A 17,799-nucleotide genomic window follows, 5' to 3' on the forward strand; every position below is an offset into this window, starting at 1 on the left:
TAAATTGTCTCATAAACCAGTCAATTTTGATAGACGAAGAGTATTATTTTTATTGATTTTCTGTGCTATTTACATTACCTAATATAAGTGTATCAGTTAGAACACTATACAATATTAAGGTAACTAAATGGGCAGTATAACATAGTAATAATTTCTCTAATCACTAGCCGAATCTTATGTGTTGCGTGATTTAATATGTTTAATGAAACTCTTTGAAATCTTAAACAATTTTCATAGTTATCAATGCCCTATTCACAGAAGATGATAACAGAATCAGACTATAGGATGAAAGGTATAAGACTTCATGTAAAAAATGTCATTTTTTCCTACAATTTACACCGAATCTAGGGTTGTATTGCTTCTATAAATATGTTTCCGAAATAATTCGAATATATCAAACAGTAAATGGATTTTACAATTAAATAATATGCAAGTACATACTTCAACTGGTAATTTTCTGAAAAAAAATTTAAGAAACGTCAATGTAAATGTAAATGAATTTATGTTGTATATTTTACACAATTTCTTTATTCTTTAAGTGAAATGGATTTTCGGGAGTTCTAATGAGAAACCATGACCAACGGAGTTCAATTGTGTCTGGTATGACGCAGTTACTCGCTGAAGACAATGAGGGATGGTCCCACAATATCGTGGATTGATTAGACATTATCACCGTCGAATGCCTCCTCAGTGATCTGGAGGTTAAACGTGCACGTGCGAGATCGTGAGTGCACACTTCTGAGAAGTCCCATACTAGGACGAAATGGCCGTTCAATGCTTTCAAGTTTTCAATGGTGGCTCAATATTAATCCATTCATGATCTCAATCCAAACTCAACAATCTCCACCACCTTATACTGATAAACAAAATACATGCAATTATAACTAACGTAACATCTTTTTAATGCATTTAATAAATAACATTCGATCTAAACTAATTTTTACCTGGTGAAAAATGATGCAGCAGCAGAAATTTGTGTTACTGATGGTTGTTGATTTATTTTACTACCTTTATTAGATTGAATCAATTGATGAATAATTTTATCTTGTTCAATATTTTGATCTTGACCAATTTCATTGATTTCATTATCCAATCGTTGATGTGTATTAACAATCGATGGATTTATCTCACCCCTATTATTAACTGACTGATGATGATCTTCAGAATGTGATTGCATCTAAATAAATTAATGAAGAAAACAATAAAGAAATGTGAAAATGATGCAAAAAACAAACTACTATCTTTTATTTTGTAATAAGTAATAACTTCCAAATAAATGTCTTTTTTGTTGTTGTTGAAAGTTCATATCGATGAATTCAATGCGATTACTTCTTTGCATAGATTCTTCAATTAATTTGTACAAGTATTGATATACATTTATTTTACACTGATTTATTTGACGTATGATTCACCAATGAAGAAAATAATAAAACTATTTTTTTTAATTAAAAAAACAAAGAAAAAAAACGCGCGCACACACACGCACGCACACAGTGAAACTAATCTTCATTCATCTTCATTATCATATCTGTAAAATAAAAAAAAAATTAATTTTAATGAAATAAACTTTAAGGTTCATTAGATTTAGTTCAATGTGTTTTGAAATGGTTCCTTTGCTTTCCTTCATCTTTCACTCTTATTTTTTTTCTCCATTTCATTTATCCTCTTTCTATTCTTTCCATTCTACATTATATCGTCTTAGATTCTTAGTAAGAAAAAAATTTGAATAAACCAACACTAATGACACGTTTTCACTACTGAAGATAATGTATGTATGTGTGTGTGTTCTGTTTTTGTTTTGAACTGTAATAAATCATGGTGGTCTCTTAATCAAATTTCATTTGTGACCATTTAAGAAGAAAAGAGGAAAAAAAGACGTTTATCCTTTTATCCAGTCAATATTTAATAAATATCACATAAATGATGAGAAACAAATGATCATGAATCGTTTTATGTTTTGTATGTCTTTTCTAGACTTTATTTTTCATAAACAATTATGCAATGTTTACTATAAAATATGATCCTGTTGAACTATATTCTGCTTAAAGATTAAAGGTGAACATTAATATGTAAGATGCGCACCATAGATCTTTAGTATTCCATGATAATGTTAGTCATCGATGAAAACTATCCTCAAAATTATAGATATTTGTAGATAAACTTGAGAAAATGTTTTAAATCTATCAGTTAACTGACAGATTGAATAAACTTTGTATAGAAGGTCTCAATGTTTTATGATCTATTTTCATGGAAAAAAAATTGAAGAATTGCATGAATCCGGTAGTAGAGAAATCAACTTCATATAAAGATGTATAACTAAATTCAATTATCATTTTATTGATCTGTTTAAGATGATACATCGGTATAGTGTATTATAAATTGAAGCATTTTCTTCATTAAATTATGATAACAAAATTATTATAGTCTTAAATTCATGGAAGAATATTATGAATTTCTTTTTTTTAAAAAAAACAATTTGGTATATCATGAACTTATCAACTACTTACAATCATTTAGACAACTTATATAAATTAATGCTTACTGGATAATTATTTTATCCTATTTCAAGACCGTCCCAAGCCCGGATAAAGGAGGAGGGTTGGGCATGGGGTTAGCGACCCCATCCCGTAGAAAACTAACTCGCTAAAAAAACGCTAACCAGAGCACTTAGACAGTTCTGCTCATTCTACTCAACTAAAAGCCTCCTTCAAAATTATCTGTACTGTCAGAATAATCCGTTTAAGAGGAATGAAAATATAAATTTATGGACAACAAAGGCTGTAGCTATACCATTGTTCAATCGTAACCTTTTGTACAAAAACGATATGTCAAATGCATTGTTTTACCATAGCTTAAACATTCATTCCTGTCTTCCATAATCTATCGTTCGTTTTCTACTCCTTCCTATTTTTTTTTCACAAATATTAATTAGCCATTAATACAAGTTTTAATTATTATTCAGTTCTTAATACCTATTAAGTAGACATTTTTCTTCACCTTAGCATTCTTTCCCATGACAGAGTTGGATGGCGAATGCTCGTGAGCGGCCTATGCTCCTTCACGAGAAGTAACAGACGTAAGGAAGTCAGTATGTAAATTAGCATTCTTTACCAACCGGTCATCAGATAAAGTCCATCCAAATATCTGATTTTTGTAAACAATTTATGACATAACATCACTTCAGGCTATCTAACTACTTAACATCACTTTAATTTATTACAGACCACTATTTTTAGCAAATATAATTCACTGTAAATACGACTGTACAACTTATGTAAATGGAATCATAAAAAAGAAAATCCTCTTCACTAAATTGTCTTTCTTCTTCTTTAATAACACATAGAGTCTGTTTTATTATTATTATTATTATCTTCGGATCAGTTCACACATGTTATTTCATTTTCATTATATTCAATTAGTTTTGCATATTCACCTTCAGTTTCTTTTTCTTAATCAAGGAATATAACAATATATGAAATACGAAGAAAACAAAATTGAAAACACACTCAATTATTTGTTTGTTTAAATATTACTTTTCTATTATATACACATACATACAAACATAGTCAATTATTCCCAGTATGATACAACTAAGATATCTTTATTTAATGTATTGGCACCTATTTAACAAATAAAATAATCATTTAAGTGGAAACACTTGTTTACTTGATTACTTTATCCCTTGTTTCCTTTTTTCATCTATATTGTAAAAATAACTTCTTTCCTTCTTTTTTCCTTTATTTATTTTCCTTCTAGTTTTAAAGGTCCTTATTCAACTTAGTGACATGATAATAATTTCAATTTTATATTTTATTGAAATGATGAATAAGTAAATAATTAATTCTAATAACAACCAATGTGTATCCTGAGCTTTCTTCTTTTGTTAAATGTATGATCCATGTGTTAGTCATTGTTAGTAATAACAATCAAAATGGTGAATTTCTTTCTCTTTTTTTCTCTTTGGTATAACAAACTAAATCTACTGTATTTGTAAACAAGATCAAGAAGAAGAAGAAGATAAAATAAATGTGTATTCAATGATGGTTTGAACAAATTTTTTTGTTAGCGCTGGAAGTGGATAGGACACACATTGAGGAAAGCACCCAACTGCGTCACAAGACAAGCCCTCACATGGAATCCTCAAGGCCAAAAGAGGAGAGGAAGACCAAAGAACACATAACGCCGAGAAATGGAGATAGACATGAGAAAAATGAACAAGAATTGGATGGAATTAGAAAGGAAGGCCTAGGACAGAGTGGGTTGAAGAATGCTGGTCGACGGCCTATGCTACATTAGGAGTAACAGGCGTAAGTAAGTAAGTATTCAATGAAGGGAATATGTTAGGCGGACACATAGAAAATAATTTAACATTAACATGAATAAAAAATTTAAATAAAATGATATGGAATTGAATAAAGACCAACATGAATTCAAGAATATAGATCATCGACTTCTGTTGGTTCCCTATTTTTTTAAATGTGTTAAATTGATTGGTTATGTGAAACATTCGTTGTCAGTTTATCTTTTATAAATATTCTAATATATTTTAACAAACAATACTGTTTAGTATGAACCTCTTTAATTATATTTCAAATGAAGAGGTCTTTGTAAACTTAAACACTGCTATATATGATAGAGATGTAAATTAATATTTCCCTGTTTCTTTTTCGAAACACAACTGTATATTTATAGATATACATTAACTGAACTATGAAATGATTGGGGTAATTTCAATTACATCAAAATGAGCCTCCTTAAGTCTAAAATATCTAAGAAAATTTGAATGGTTTTTTAAAAAGCAGAAATACTAGTCACTATTGTAGGTTAAATAATAATAACCACGAAGTACTTGAGTCATAACATGAATACATTTTCTAGATATCGATCTAAAGTTCATTGCTCACTGTAACTAACATATTCTACAACTGAACATGTTAAATCTCCTCAGTATAAAATGTTGATTATATTTTTATGTCTTGTGTCTTATTGTGTTGCCAAATATAGATTATAAAAACATATATTAAAAAATATACAAAGACGAAATTATATAACTCGGTTTCGTTGAGAGCAAAGAAAGTCATAGGAACAGTCAATATTTTGCCTGAGATGTCATAAACAAATGAAATTCAAAAAATATGACCTGAATTGTTTAGGATAGGTTAGGATTGTTTTGGTATACTGTATAGTTTGTATTTGCTATTATTAAATTCGAGAGTTATGTTCTTAAAATAATGTTGTATATTTAATAAATAAACAAAATAAATGTTGTTTAAGAGATAGAAGTTTAACTGAACAGTGTTGTAATACCTTGCATAGGACATTCATTTTTTGTGGCCCGTTAATCTGACTTGAATAAGATCATATGATGATGTTATCAAAATACACATCTTGGCTACCCTCGCACATAATTATCGACCTAATTCACTTTAAAGAATAACGAAACAAAATAAGTCAAATATGAGGAATAATTTTAATTATGTATATTTCGTACACTCGTTGATCCGAACAGACATTCGGAATAAAAAGCTAGAAAGCAAAGCGGAACGGAGAGGGCGAGTGAGCCAACATGATTTCATCAAACGTGACTCAACATTTATAGTCACACAAAAATAGGTTACAGACATATGATGAGTAGGATAAACAATGAATAGACATACACTCGTTTAAAAACAGTCAAGGTTAATAAGTGAATAATTAACAAGGTAAAAATAGAGCTCAAGAAGAATGAATAAGTCGGTCTCTACGGAAGCTAGAGTAAGTTATACGGGCTTAACATATGCATCTTAATTTTAAAGGGTAGGTATAACTAACCCTTACTTTTTCAGAATTCCTGTAGGATCTAATTTGTCAATTGTATGTAACAAGGACTGAAATATATTCAATTTGAGTCGCTTTTAACATCAGAGAATAATGAACTCTCGAAAACATATTTCTCATCATCACCATGTATTTGATGATCAGCACAAGCTGATCTCACACAAATATCTGAGGTAGTAGTAAAGACAGCTAAATCGTAATAGTCTTAATCGGAATACTACAGGAAATTAATAAACACCATAAAAAGATGATGGCTATAAAGTTCTGATGAAAATACTCTAATGGATGTTGAAAAAACTTGATTTAGGGTAAATTAAATTTAATGCATAAAAACATATATTATTATCAATTCAGCTGGCTATTTAATCATTGATGAATGCAGTGTGATCTATATGTAGGACGGAAACTAAAGTATATCTGTGTATCTCGTTTTTTATTCTCGTATATGTCTTTTTTTTCGTTATAAATAATGAAATAATTCATTTAATTGTTTTAAAAACAAAGAACATTAAATATAATTCAGTTGAACATAGCTCCTCTTCTTCTTCTCCTGTATACTATATGTATCAAATCTTCCCCGTTATTCTTTCTATTTCTAACGTTTTACACTGTTGAAGCGATTTGCTTTGGCTTGTCATTCGCTGGTTTACTGCCAGACATGCGCCTGGCTTCGTGCTGGATTACATGTACGCTGGGTTAGCGGTAGATATCCCTGGCTGCAGCGTTAATCGCTAGTTTTATGCATTTGGGAAATCAATGTATGGGATTACTGGCGTACAACATTGAGCTGTGGATCAATCGGCTCGTGTGTCGATGAAGAGGGAAGCCTACTGTATGAATTAAGGTGAACTGCATACTGCTTTGAACATAGACATCTTGAAAGTATATTGCGTCTACGGGATATTCTGTGGTCACGCTTGGCCGAGCATCGGTTTCTCATCCATTATGATGCACATGAAGTCATAGATTGGGCGAGTGCCTGCCAGTGAGTATACCTGTATATCAACGCGGGTTGTTGGTTGAAGGCTCTTTACTAATAATCAGTCCAGAGCCACCAAATTTAAAACAATTCCACACAGGTCATTTACACGTAACTTAATTATTCCTTATTGTCATTTAAATCCATTTCATGTATTTTTATCCTTTTAATACTAATCTAATATACAAACCTTTCATGAACAAAGTTTATTTATGCATATAAGTCTACGATTATGTTTCAAACTATTGGATTTTTCAATCATGAGTCATTTGAACCTAGACAACCATAGAAAACCTCGAAGCACTGGACGACCGTTTCACCTTAGTATGGGACTCCTCAGTTGTGCGTGTCCACGATCCCGACCCTGTGAGATTCGGACCCAGGATCTATCATTCTCATGCGCGAGCGTGTAACCATTAGACCACTGATGTTTAACTTCACCCAATCCACGAAGTTGCGCCACCTTACACTATTGTCTTCAGTGAGTTAATATCTCACAACAGATCTGGTTGAACTCTACTGGTCACGGCTTCTCACTAGAACTCCATGATTTCAACTACTGAAATTTCTGAAAAAAATCTCCACAAAACCCCTTCTAAAAATAAATATTTCACAGATGAGCTAGTATATTTTTCTTTGAAATGCATATTTCCTAGTTAACAATCTATGGTTTTTCTTCCTTTACTGTTGAATATGGGTTATATTATTTGATTGAATAAATTTACGGATTTCACCTTGTATAAAATCTTATTTGAGTACATTTCAAGACAATTACAATTCTCTTAAATATCAAGTTACATAAACGGAACTATAAGTGTTCTATTCAGCTATCACTGTTTCTGACTGACTATTCATCTGTCTATCAATTAATTATATTTCGAAACAATAATAGATATTTTAGGATTCCCCCCATTACATTTTATTTTCTCAGAAAAAAATATTTTATCACTCTATAGTGACAAAAATTTCATGATTTAACAGAAATAAAGTAAAATCTATTTCAAATGAAGACAATGAAAATGTTGTCTACTTCAAAATCATACAGTTAAAAGTCTTTTTTCAAATAATAAAGAAAAAAACTAACTAGAAAGTCAGTTAGATTTTCTGTTATCATTCAGTTCAAAATGATCTACATTCTACATAGAGCTGGATAACACTATTTATGTTATCGTTTATGCTTGATGATAAAAATAAAATTATTTATTTGCGTGCCTCACCGTCTTTTAATGATAACAAACAAAACAAAACAAAAACAGGTCACAGGTTCTTATTTATTTATGTTGCTTGACCCTAACTGTTAGTTTTATGTTTGTCTCATTAAAAATAGACTAGAAAAGTTTTACTTTAAAAAAAGTATTCACCTATTAAACAAAAAAAATAAATATCAGAAGGGGGTTTTGTGGAAATTTTAGTAATTTAATGGTTGAATTCATGAGTCAATTAATACTAGACCATTATGGAGAACCTGGAAGCACTGGACGATCGTTTCGTTCTAGTATGGGACTATTTAGCAGTGAGAATCCACGATCCCGCTCGCAGGATTTGAATCCAGGACCATTAGTCTCACATGCGAACGTTTAAACTCTAGATGATGTATGTGACAGACAGTGCTCATCCAGGAGTCCCAAACTAGGACGAAACAGCCGTCTAGTGCTTAAAGGTTTTCCATGGTGGTCTATTATTAATTGAATCATGAATTCAGCCATTAAATTAAAAAAAATAATTAGTGGAACATTTGATAAAAGCTCAGTTTTTAACTATTACATCACTATTTATTGTTAATTTAGTGTGTCATAGTTTAATTTCGCACATCAAGTTCATTTCTCCAATAAAACATATTTTTATGTTGGAATATTTAGGTAATATGAACTATACTTATTTCACAATTGATCGATCACTGGGTGGTGATCAATGTCATGAGCGTCCGATCCATAATGAGTGCAGATTGAATCCTATCGACGAAGTTTCAATGTGGCCACTAGACTAGGTAAAGCGACATTGGTCAATAACATTCGATCTGCACTATGAAGGACCTGACACGCATAACATTGATCACCACCCAGTGATCAATCAACTGTGAATACATCGCAGTCCTACTAGAGGTCACTCGGATAGCTCAGTGGTAACGTCTTAGACTGAGAAGCTGGGTGACATGGGATCGGATCTGTCAGGGAGAATCAATTCACTCAAGATTACAGGTACACCTTGCTGATGAGTGCCAAGTAGCATGAAACCTAGGTCTAGGGTTTCCTATTGACTACCTTCAACCACCATCCCTCTATATTTTTTGTTAGATTTATTTACTGAATAAGAGATTTCGAATAAATCTCATGATAGGTTCGACTTATTTATGCATATATGATTTAAAGGATTAAAAAGAAATATAAGTACCATGTCAATAAATGTTTATCATTTGTCAACTATTTTTCTTAATTCACAAAGGTCGATAAAACTATATGACTTGACGTTTATATTTCAATCACAATAAAAATTTATTTAATTGGTTAATAGAAGATTTTGTCCGATTTTTCTAATGTTTATTTCCATTAAACTGAATAAAATGTACATTTAAGTGTTAACTGGAATAGCTTCATCTTTCATTACTGAATCAATAGAGATTAGTAAACAACAGATACGAATGGAAGATAACATAAAATCATTCAATAATCGTAATAAATAAACAGACATAAGCATTTTAGCATTGAACGATAGTGATCGATATCGAGTAAAATTTGTGTTATGTACGCTTTACTGTAAACAGAGAACTCATTCTAAAATGAAGTCATAAATTGTCTTTTTCGTTTTTAAAGAAGATATTCGATGGTCAATATACCCTGTAGAAAAATGCATTTTCTGTTGTACCAGGAAATGCATATCCTCAAGAGTTATTCATCAATCACAGGGGTGGATAGAAGCGAAGAATGATAAGTTGTTTTCAGTAAATAATTTATTTGACTCTATTAACGGTAACAATTAATTATCTACAGTCTACACTTACATCTGCAAATCGACATAAACACATGCAAAACGTGATATTACATCTCGATAGAAGGTTATTAATAAAATATAGATCACTTCGATCAAAATCATTCTATTTTGAGTTTGCCTAGCAAAAAGAACGTAAATAGAATAAAAGAATTTACTTTATTGATCTAAATCTTTTGATTTGTAAATGATCGAAGATTTAAAAATCTGTAGTTCTGTGAAACTGAAAGTGTAAAATAAATGTATAGATGCTACTCCACAATTCCTTCTACTATACACTCATCATTTACTTACATGTTTAGAATAAAAATTGTAAACATTATGATGACTAAGTTCCTGTCGCAATTGTCAGCTGTTTGCTGTAAATTTTTATTCATATGATGTCGTCTCGTTATGTCAGATACCATTAAAGTATTATATAAATTAATTAGTAGTGTTGTAGTGAGAAAAAAACTCAAGCGAGGTAAATCAATTTACTGCCTTTGTAAAATATGGAAACCACATAACAAATATATCGTTTGAATATCTTCCTTGAGTTATCCTTCACATACTCTATCATTCTTCCAATCCTATTGTTATTCCGGATGCTATTCGTTTTACTTCTTCTTCCTTTTATTTTACTCTTTTGTTGGTAAGTATTCTACTACCGGTTTTTGCTATGTACTACTTATATATGTCCGCATAAGTAGTGCACACCGCAGTATATCTTATCTTGATTTTATAAATATTACTAAGACAATGAAATAAACGACAATTATTCAGTAGAAATAGTTTTATCCACCAATATGTTAAAAGCTTATTATAAATGGAATGAAATACAGATCCAAGATGTTTATCAAAACTTTCATAGAGTGTAAAAATATTTCAATAAACCAACTAATATGTATTCAAAGAAATCAACTTTCTATCGCTCAAAATTTATCTCAGTTCATTTATTTCGTGTTTCTGATATTCTATGTATCATTGAATAATATCGTAACATTTTCTCTTCGTTTTTTTCTCTTTAAACTTGTCAAATATAGTAAAACAAAGAAACAAGTAATCATACATCCTTGCATATATATATGTATAATACTATATATTCCCATTGACCTAATGTAAACTACTGTAGTTTAGTGATATTCCAAAATAAAACATAGTTAATATACTATGATCCATAGTTACTTTCATTTATTTAAAATACGTCAATATTTCAAGCATATGACATTATACTTTTGAAAATGAAAGTTTGAATTAAATGTCTTTTAAAATAAAAATGTTTGACATATTTTATCCAACTGAGTTTAAACTTAGAAACTAACGACAAATTAAAACTAAAACAACAACAACAAAAAAGTTGGAGAATAAATGTGTAATCTAAAAGCTTTAGTGAAGATCTAAGAAAATTACCATTTTTTTTGGTTGTTTTCCAGCTTATTTTCATATGAATAACTTTTAATGTTGTCCCATAACATATGAAGTTCAATGTAGAGATCTCTTTTCAATGAATTTATTATCAAACTGTACAATTGTATATGTAAAAGAAAAACATTAACACTATTGGATGCTGGCCCAGTGGTATAATGGTTAAGCGCTCCCACACTAGACTGATAGATCCTGTGTTCGAAACCCGCTAGGCAGTATCGTGGATGCGCACTGCTGAGGAGTCTGATACTAGGACGAAATGGCCGTCCAGTGCTTCCAGGTTTTCCATGGTAGTCTAGCTTCAATGGACTCATGATTTCAACTAGTGAAATTTCTAAAATCTCCACAAACCCCTTCTGACAATTTTTTTATGTTAAAGAATATTTAATCGATTTTAATTATTCTACGAATCCACAGGTTGATTTTAAGATTGTGTGTATGATTCGTTCAAATCTACTTTAATAATCGTTTGTGATATCACTTCATTTATTTTTTGCACCTCTATTACCTTTAATTGTTCTAACTAAAAATTTTTAATCATTTTACTATATTTACATTACAATTCGTTACAAACTTATTGAATCTTTTGTTATTATTCATATTACGTAATCTTTCGATTGCATCATTATGGCTATTCCTAGTTCATATGTTCTTACGGAACTAGCACTTGAACAGAAAACATTTTCACATTTATATACGATTGTACAGCTTGATAATAAATTCCTTGAATAGAGGTCCTTTCGCTGAAATTCGTGTTTACAATGTTTAGATGAGAATTATATGTAGAATAAATATTAATATCACAGGTCTTGTGGATATTATAGTAATTTTAATAGTTGAGATCATGAGTCAATTGAAGCTAGACAACCATGGAAAACCTGAAAGCACTGGATGATCGTCTCGTCCTACTGTGGGACTCCTCAGCAGTGTGCACCCACGACCCCGCCCTGCGAGATTAGAACCTAGGATCTATCGTTCTCACGTGCAAACGCTTAATCTCTAGACCACTGAGCCGGCATCCAACGATGTTAATGTCTAACTCCCACCAATCCATGATATTTATTAAACCAATTCATTATCAGATAACATTTATTTTCCGAATTTTCTTCTAGAAGAAAGGAAAAAGGAGAATTTAAAAAAAAGAATTGTCTGATCAGATAAATGTCATCCCTAAAAATTATGTTTGTATGAATTCTATTGGTTGTTATGTATCGATTTCCACTATGAATTATGAATATATATACATATAACAGGATCATATACGTACCTCCGAAAAAAAGTGTTTGTAGTTTTTTTTTCTATTTTTTCATGTTATTTTCATGTTATGTTAATTTATTGTATAGGACAAATGAAGAGGAAGCAATAAACACTAAAATAAATAAATGTTCTATAAACTGTATTCCTACTACAATTTTCTTTTTATCAGAAGGGGTTTGTGCAGATTTTAGAAATTTCACTGATTGAAATCATGAGCGCCTGACGCGAGACTGATAGGTACTGGGTTCGAATCTTGCGGGGTGCGGGATCGTGGATTCACACTGCTGAGGAGTCCCATACTAGGACGAAACGGCCATCTAGTGCTTCGAAGTTCTCCATGGTGGTGTAGCCTCAGTTGATTAATGATTTCAATCAGTGAAATTTTCTTTTTACAAATAAAACTACTGATACCGATTTTTTCTCTTCTTAGATCAATCATTGTTGAGTACTAATTTATTTGTTTAAATACAACGTTTGTAATTTTATACAAAATTATAAAAACAAATTTAATGATGACATTCAGATATGAATGTACTTTAATAAGAATGAAGTCAACTTATAAACTATTTAATCATATACTCGCTGTTGACTGATTTCAGGAGAAGGTACAATAAGAAACAGGTACAATTGAAGTTCAATCATGTGAAATATAAGGTATTTATCAACCGATACCATTAGAGAATGGTTTCATAATATTCTAAATTAACTAATGTTGAACAGTTACATCATTATATATCATCTCATTAGTTAATAGGTTAATTCCTCGCCTCGACGTCTGTTGTGGTCGTGCGTTTACTTTGCAGATTGGTTGTATGCTAAGATGAAATAGCCTTTCATTAATTTTTTTATATTTTTTGATGCTTGTCTGACTAAATCAATCAGTGAATTAAACTAAAAATTCCACAATTTTTACAAAACCTCTAAAATAATGTCATTCTCACCAACAAATCACAGTATATATACTTACATTTATGAAAGATACCATAATATATCCCACTTAATTAACTTAAATGCTAATTCAATAGCTGTTCTTGAGTATACTATACACTTATGCATAGATATAGAAATTACCTACCTGTAATCATAATCAATAAAAATATTCATGTAAAAACACGACTGATTTTAATACATCAGTATGTTCACATTACTGATAAACATTCAAATAAGTAGTGCTAACGCATTTTCATAATTAATTAAGGTAATATGAGAACTTCACTAATACACTATTAAAAAGGCTATCAAATGTCCAATAAATTTTTATAAAAGTTATTTTATTATAATTTATTCGCTAAAAAGTTAAACTTACTTCCTATTAACATTTTAAGCATAAACATTCTTCTTAAGTATGTATTAAACTTAATACCTAAAGTGATAAAATAGGCGTAGTCCATAAACAGTTTGTTGTGTATATTTTTTTTATTTCAGTTATACTCATTCACTTAAATATGGATTGCATATACTATCTGACTGTAAACATTTCTATACACGACGGAAATATAAGATGTACCTCAGATTATACGGTGTACTAAATAATCAATACAATAGAAACAGCCTATGGCTTTTAAATCTTGTACAAAAGTTGGCTATTCTTTTCATTTTTAAGTATCTCCATTCTATATAACAACTATTTTGGTATTTCAATCGTTACTTCTTATGTCATTCATAGAAAATTGAGTTAGCTAAAATATATAGTCATTTTTAAGTGACACTTTTGCGTTTATTTCTTTTAAGAACATATTGTAACGAGATTTGGAATCTGACATGAAAAGGATGAATAGCAATTAGAAATAACTGGAAATGATTGCTCAGAACAGAGTTGGATGAAGAATGCCAATGGGCGGCAAATACTCCTTCACGGAAGATAACAGGTGTAAGTAAGTATTTAAGTACTTTTAGCTCATATAAATGGAAATCTGAAAAATACTTGGAATTGGAAACATTTCTGCCAAACTGATACTATTTAATCATTAGATTTAAGTTAAAATATATTTTACCCTTCAATAAACAGAAAAACTAGTCTTACAGCTATCGATTTTGTTCTATGTTGTCAATAAGTAAAGAAACTTTACAAATATAACTAAACATATATAATCCTTTGTGAATGATTACACAAACCGGCGAAGTTATTTAATCAAATTATACTATTCTCCATCTTGAATATATTTTTTTTCAAATTTTCATTCGATTTATCAAGTGATATTTTGCATTAATCAAAAATGTACATCATGCAAAGAGTAACAAATCACATAGTCATTGATAGTCATTGGTAAATAATAATTTTAAAGTCGATGGCCCGATTAAATATCGGGGCTACCTGTTCCTGCCATCTAGATATTTCAACAAGTTATCTGTTTTCTTGTTTGTTTTAACACACATCATTACGTCGATTGAGCGCACAACCTATTCAGGCGAGTTTATTAAATGTTTACAACCATTCGTCGTACAAGTTACAAAAATGTATAGTCAGAGACATTTTGATGGCTGGCAATATGCACTGAAAAGTACAAACATTATTCAGATGTCGCTTCCTGAACTACTAACATATAACTGGCGATCACTCAATATTTATCGTCAGGATTGATCAGGAAATAAGAAAAGGAATGTAGTTGAAATACTTTACGCTGACAATTCTATATTGTACCAAATATATAATATTGAATAAGGTCAATGATAATAATATAATCATTTATGCTTTCTAATTTTGACCTTAATGTTAAGATAATAATAATAATAATTCTCCATTATAATTGTTATCATATTCACAAAAGATAACATTCTGTCCTTTTGTGAATGATTTAATGTTTGATGTATAATAATGTACAAGTGTATGAAATAAATTCTTAATCTACTTGTAGAAGATTAAAGATGATAGATCTTTCATCTTTTATTGATCGCCTTTAGAATGTATTACTATTATTTAAACCTTCTATTTTAATACAAATTTATATAACAGCTTAGATATAATAATTATAAATGTAAATATCATACAGGAACTGATTAAATTCCTTCGACTTAATTAATATTTCAGTTTGACACTAGTTGCTTACATAAATAGGATATTTCTTAAGTGAATTAGATTATTATACATTTAATACATTTAGCTTAGCTAATTATTATTGATTACATTTAAAATATTTTTTAATTATAATGATTATAAAACAACGAATCAGTTACATAATATGATGTGATCTAATGAGGAGATATGTAAGATTCTTGTTATCACAGGTTTTTTAATTATCGGATATATAAAACAAGATAATTATGATAGTTCTGATGTATCTTCTATTAGCAAAATCACAGTTTTCGCAGTTGATTGATCACTGAGTGATGATCAATGTCATGTATGTCAGGTACTTCTTAGTGCAGATCAAATGCTATCGACCAAGTTGCAATGTGACCACTAGTCTAGGTGACTCGACATTGCGTGCACTATATTGAGATAAGATGATGATTGGAGGTAGTCAACAGGAAACCCTAGACCTAGGTTTCGTGTTATTTGGCACTCGCCAGCAAGGTTTACTTGTAATCTTGAGGGAACTTGTTCTCTCTGATGGATACCATCCCATGTCACCCAGCTTCGCAGTCAGAGATGTCACCACTGAGCTATCCGAGGAGCGACTGACCTCCTGTAGAACTGAGATGTAATCACAATTGATTGATTACTGGGTGGTGATCAATGTCATGTGTGCCAAGTTCTTATTTGGTGCAGATCGAATGTTATCGATCCGCCAGGGAGCATCAGTTCCCTCAGGATTACAGATAAACCTTGCTGACGAGTGCTAAGTAGCACGAAACCCGGGTCCACGGTTTCCTATCGGCTACCTCCAACCACCATCTAATCTTAGATAGATATCTTTATATAAATTCCAAAAGAGACAACAGAAACTATTATTTGATTGAATAGTTTCACAGTATTGATGCACCGAGTTGATATGAAACATTAAAGATGAAGAATGTATTTGTAAAATCTTAGCGAATGAAATTGAAGTAAATCCAACGTTTCCTTGAAAAAGCTTGGACCAGTTTGCCGGGCGAAGCTTTGGATTTACTTCAAATTCATTCGATGAGATTCTACAGATACATTCTTCCTCTTTAAGAAACTATTATTCTTTAGATTTATTTCATAACAAAAATACGTCCTATTATATATACAATGTTCAGATAACTGATATATTCAGAGTAATGTTATATAACCTTAGTTAAATCTTACATCTATATACAATTAATAAAACTGATCAACGTTTATATTGTGATTATTGTATTGCTAAGTTAAAGCTAACTTATAACTACTGTCTTGATGACATTTTAATTAGATTCATGAAGATAAAATAGTTTAGTATCATTAAAAAATTTTTATTAATGATGTTTTAAATAAACGAGCTCTCCATATAAGGAGAATATGAAGAGACAATGTGATGAGACACAGTTTCATTCCTAATAACATGTTTACAATTTGAAAAGAAATCCTAAATCTCAAAGTGATTTTAAAAACATTTTCAAGTTTATTTCATTAGCTTTAAGTCTGTTCTTATTCTATAAACAGAGTTAGTGACCTATTGTCAGATAGTTAATATTTTATAAAGAAAACTTGATATTATGTATTTCATGTAAAACCCCATTGATATATCTGACTAGTGATAGATTTTCAGCTGTATACTTCATTACGTTTCCATTCGAAACACTATATATTAAGAATGTGGGACATTTCCATCAGGGTTTCCATCAGCATAATCCTTTTTGCATATACGTTATTACCTTTTCCCATTATATGAATTGCATTATTATTTGTTATGTTGGGTTTCAGTGATTGGCGCATTTAATGAATAGTAGAAAGTGTGTTTTAAAACGTTTCAGATGCATACTGTTTATTACGGTTACGTTTTTTAGAAAGAAGACTACTGCATTTGAAACATTGAAAGTAACTATATATATATATATATATATATATATATATATATATATATATATATATATATATATATATATATATATATATATATATATATATATATATATATGGTTGAACTGAATGTTCTTGATAGTAATTATTGTCAATATTCTGTAAACCTCGTGTATAACTAAACTGTGTATAAGTGTATAAATCCATTTAACTCAGACATATACACACATATCTATACAATCAACTTTACAGAATCTATTTAGTATAATCCATAATTTCAAACAATGAAACTGTTTACTGTCAATGTAAAAGAAGAAATGTTGTCAACAAAACATATACACTCTCACAACAAAATACATTAAAACCATGTGCTTTTTTTGTTTTGTGATACACGCCATGTTGACAACTGCATCAGCTGTTGTGTCATTTGTTTTTTTGTTTTTGTTTTGTTTTACTT

The 17,799-nt window shown here is 30.2% G+C and overlaps 1 protein-coding gene across 2 annotated transcripts in view; it reads right to left on the minus strand.

The window, feature by feature from the left end:
* The window catches only part of MS3_00001882 (uncharacterized protein), a gene marked incomplete at both ends in the record, with an annotated part of 108,123 nt that overhangs the window by 68,182 nt on the left and 22,142 nt on the right, over positions 1-17,799 (minus strand). For both annotated transcript variants that reach the window (XM_051209386.1, XM_051209387.1), the window contains one exon: positions 945-1,177. In XM_051209386.1, coding sequence (XP_051074839.1) covers positions 945-1,177 — 233 coding nt within the window. The remainder of the gene's footprint in view (positions 1-944; positions 1,178-17,799) is intronic.

This window comes from Schistosoma haematobium, chromosome 1 (assembly GCF_000699445.3).
Source record: "Schistosoma haematobium chromosome 1, whole genome shotgun sequence".
NCBI lineage: Eukaryota > Metazoa > Platyhelminthes > Trematoda > Strigeidida > Schistosomatidae > Schistosoma > Schistosoma haematobium.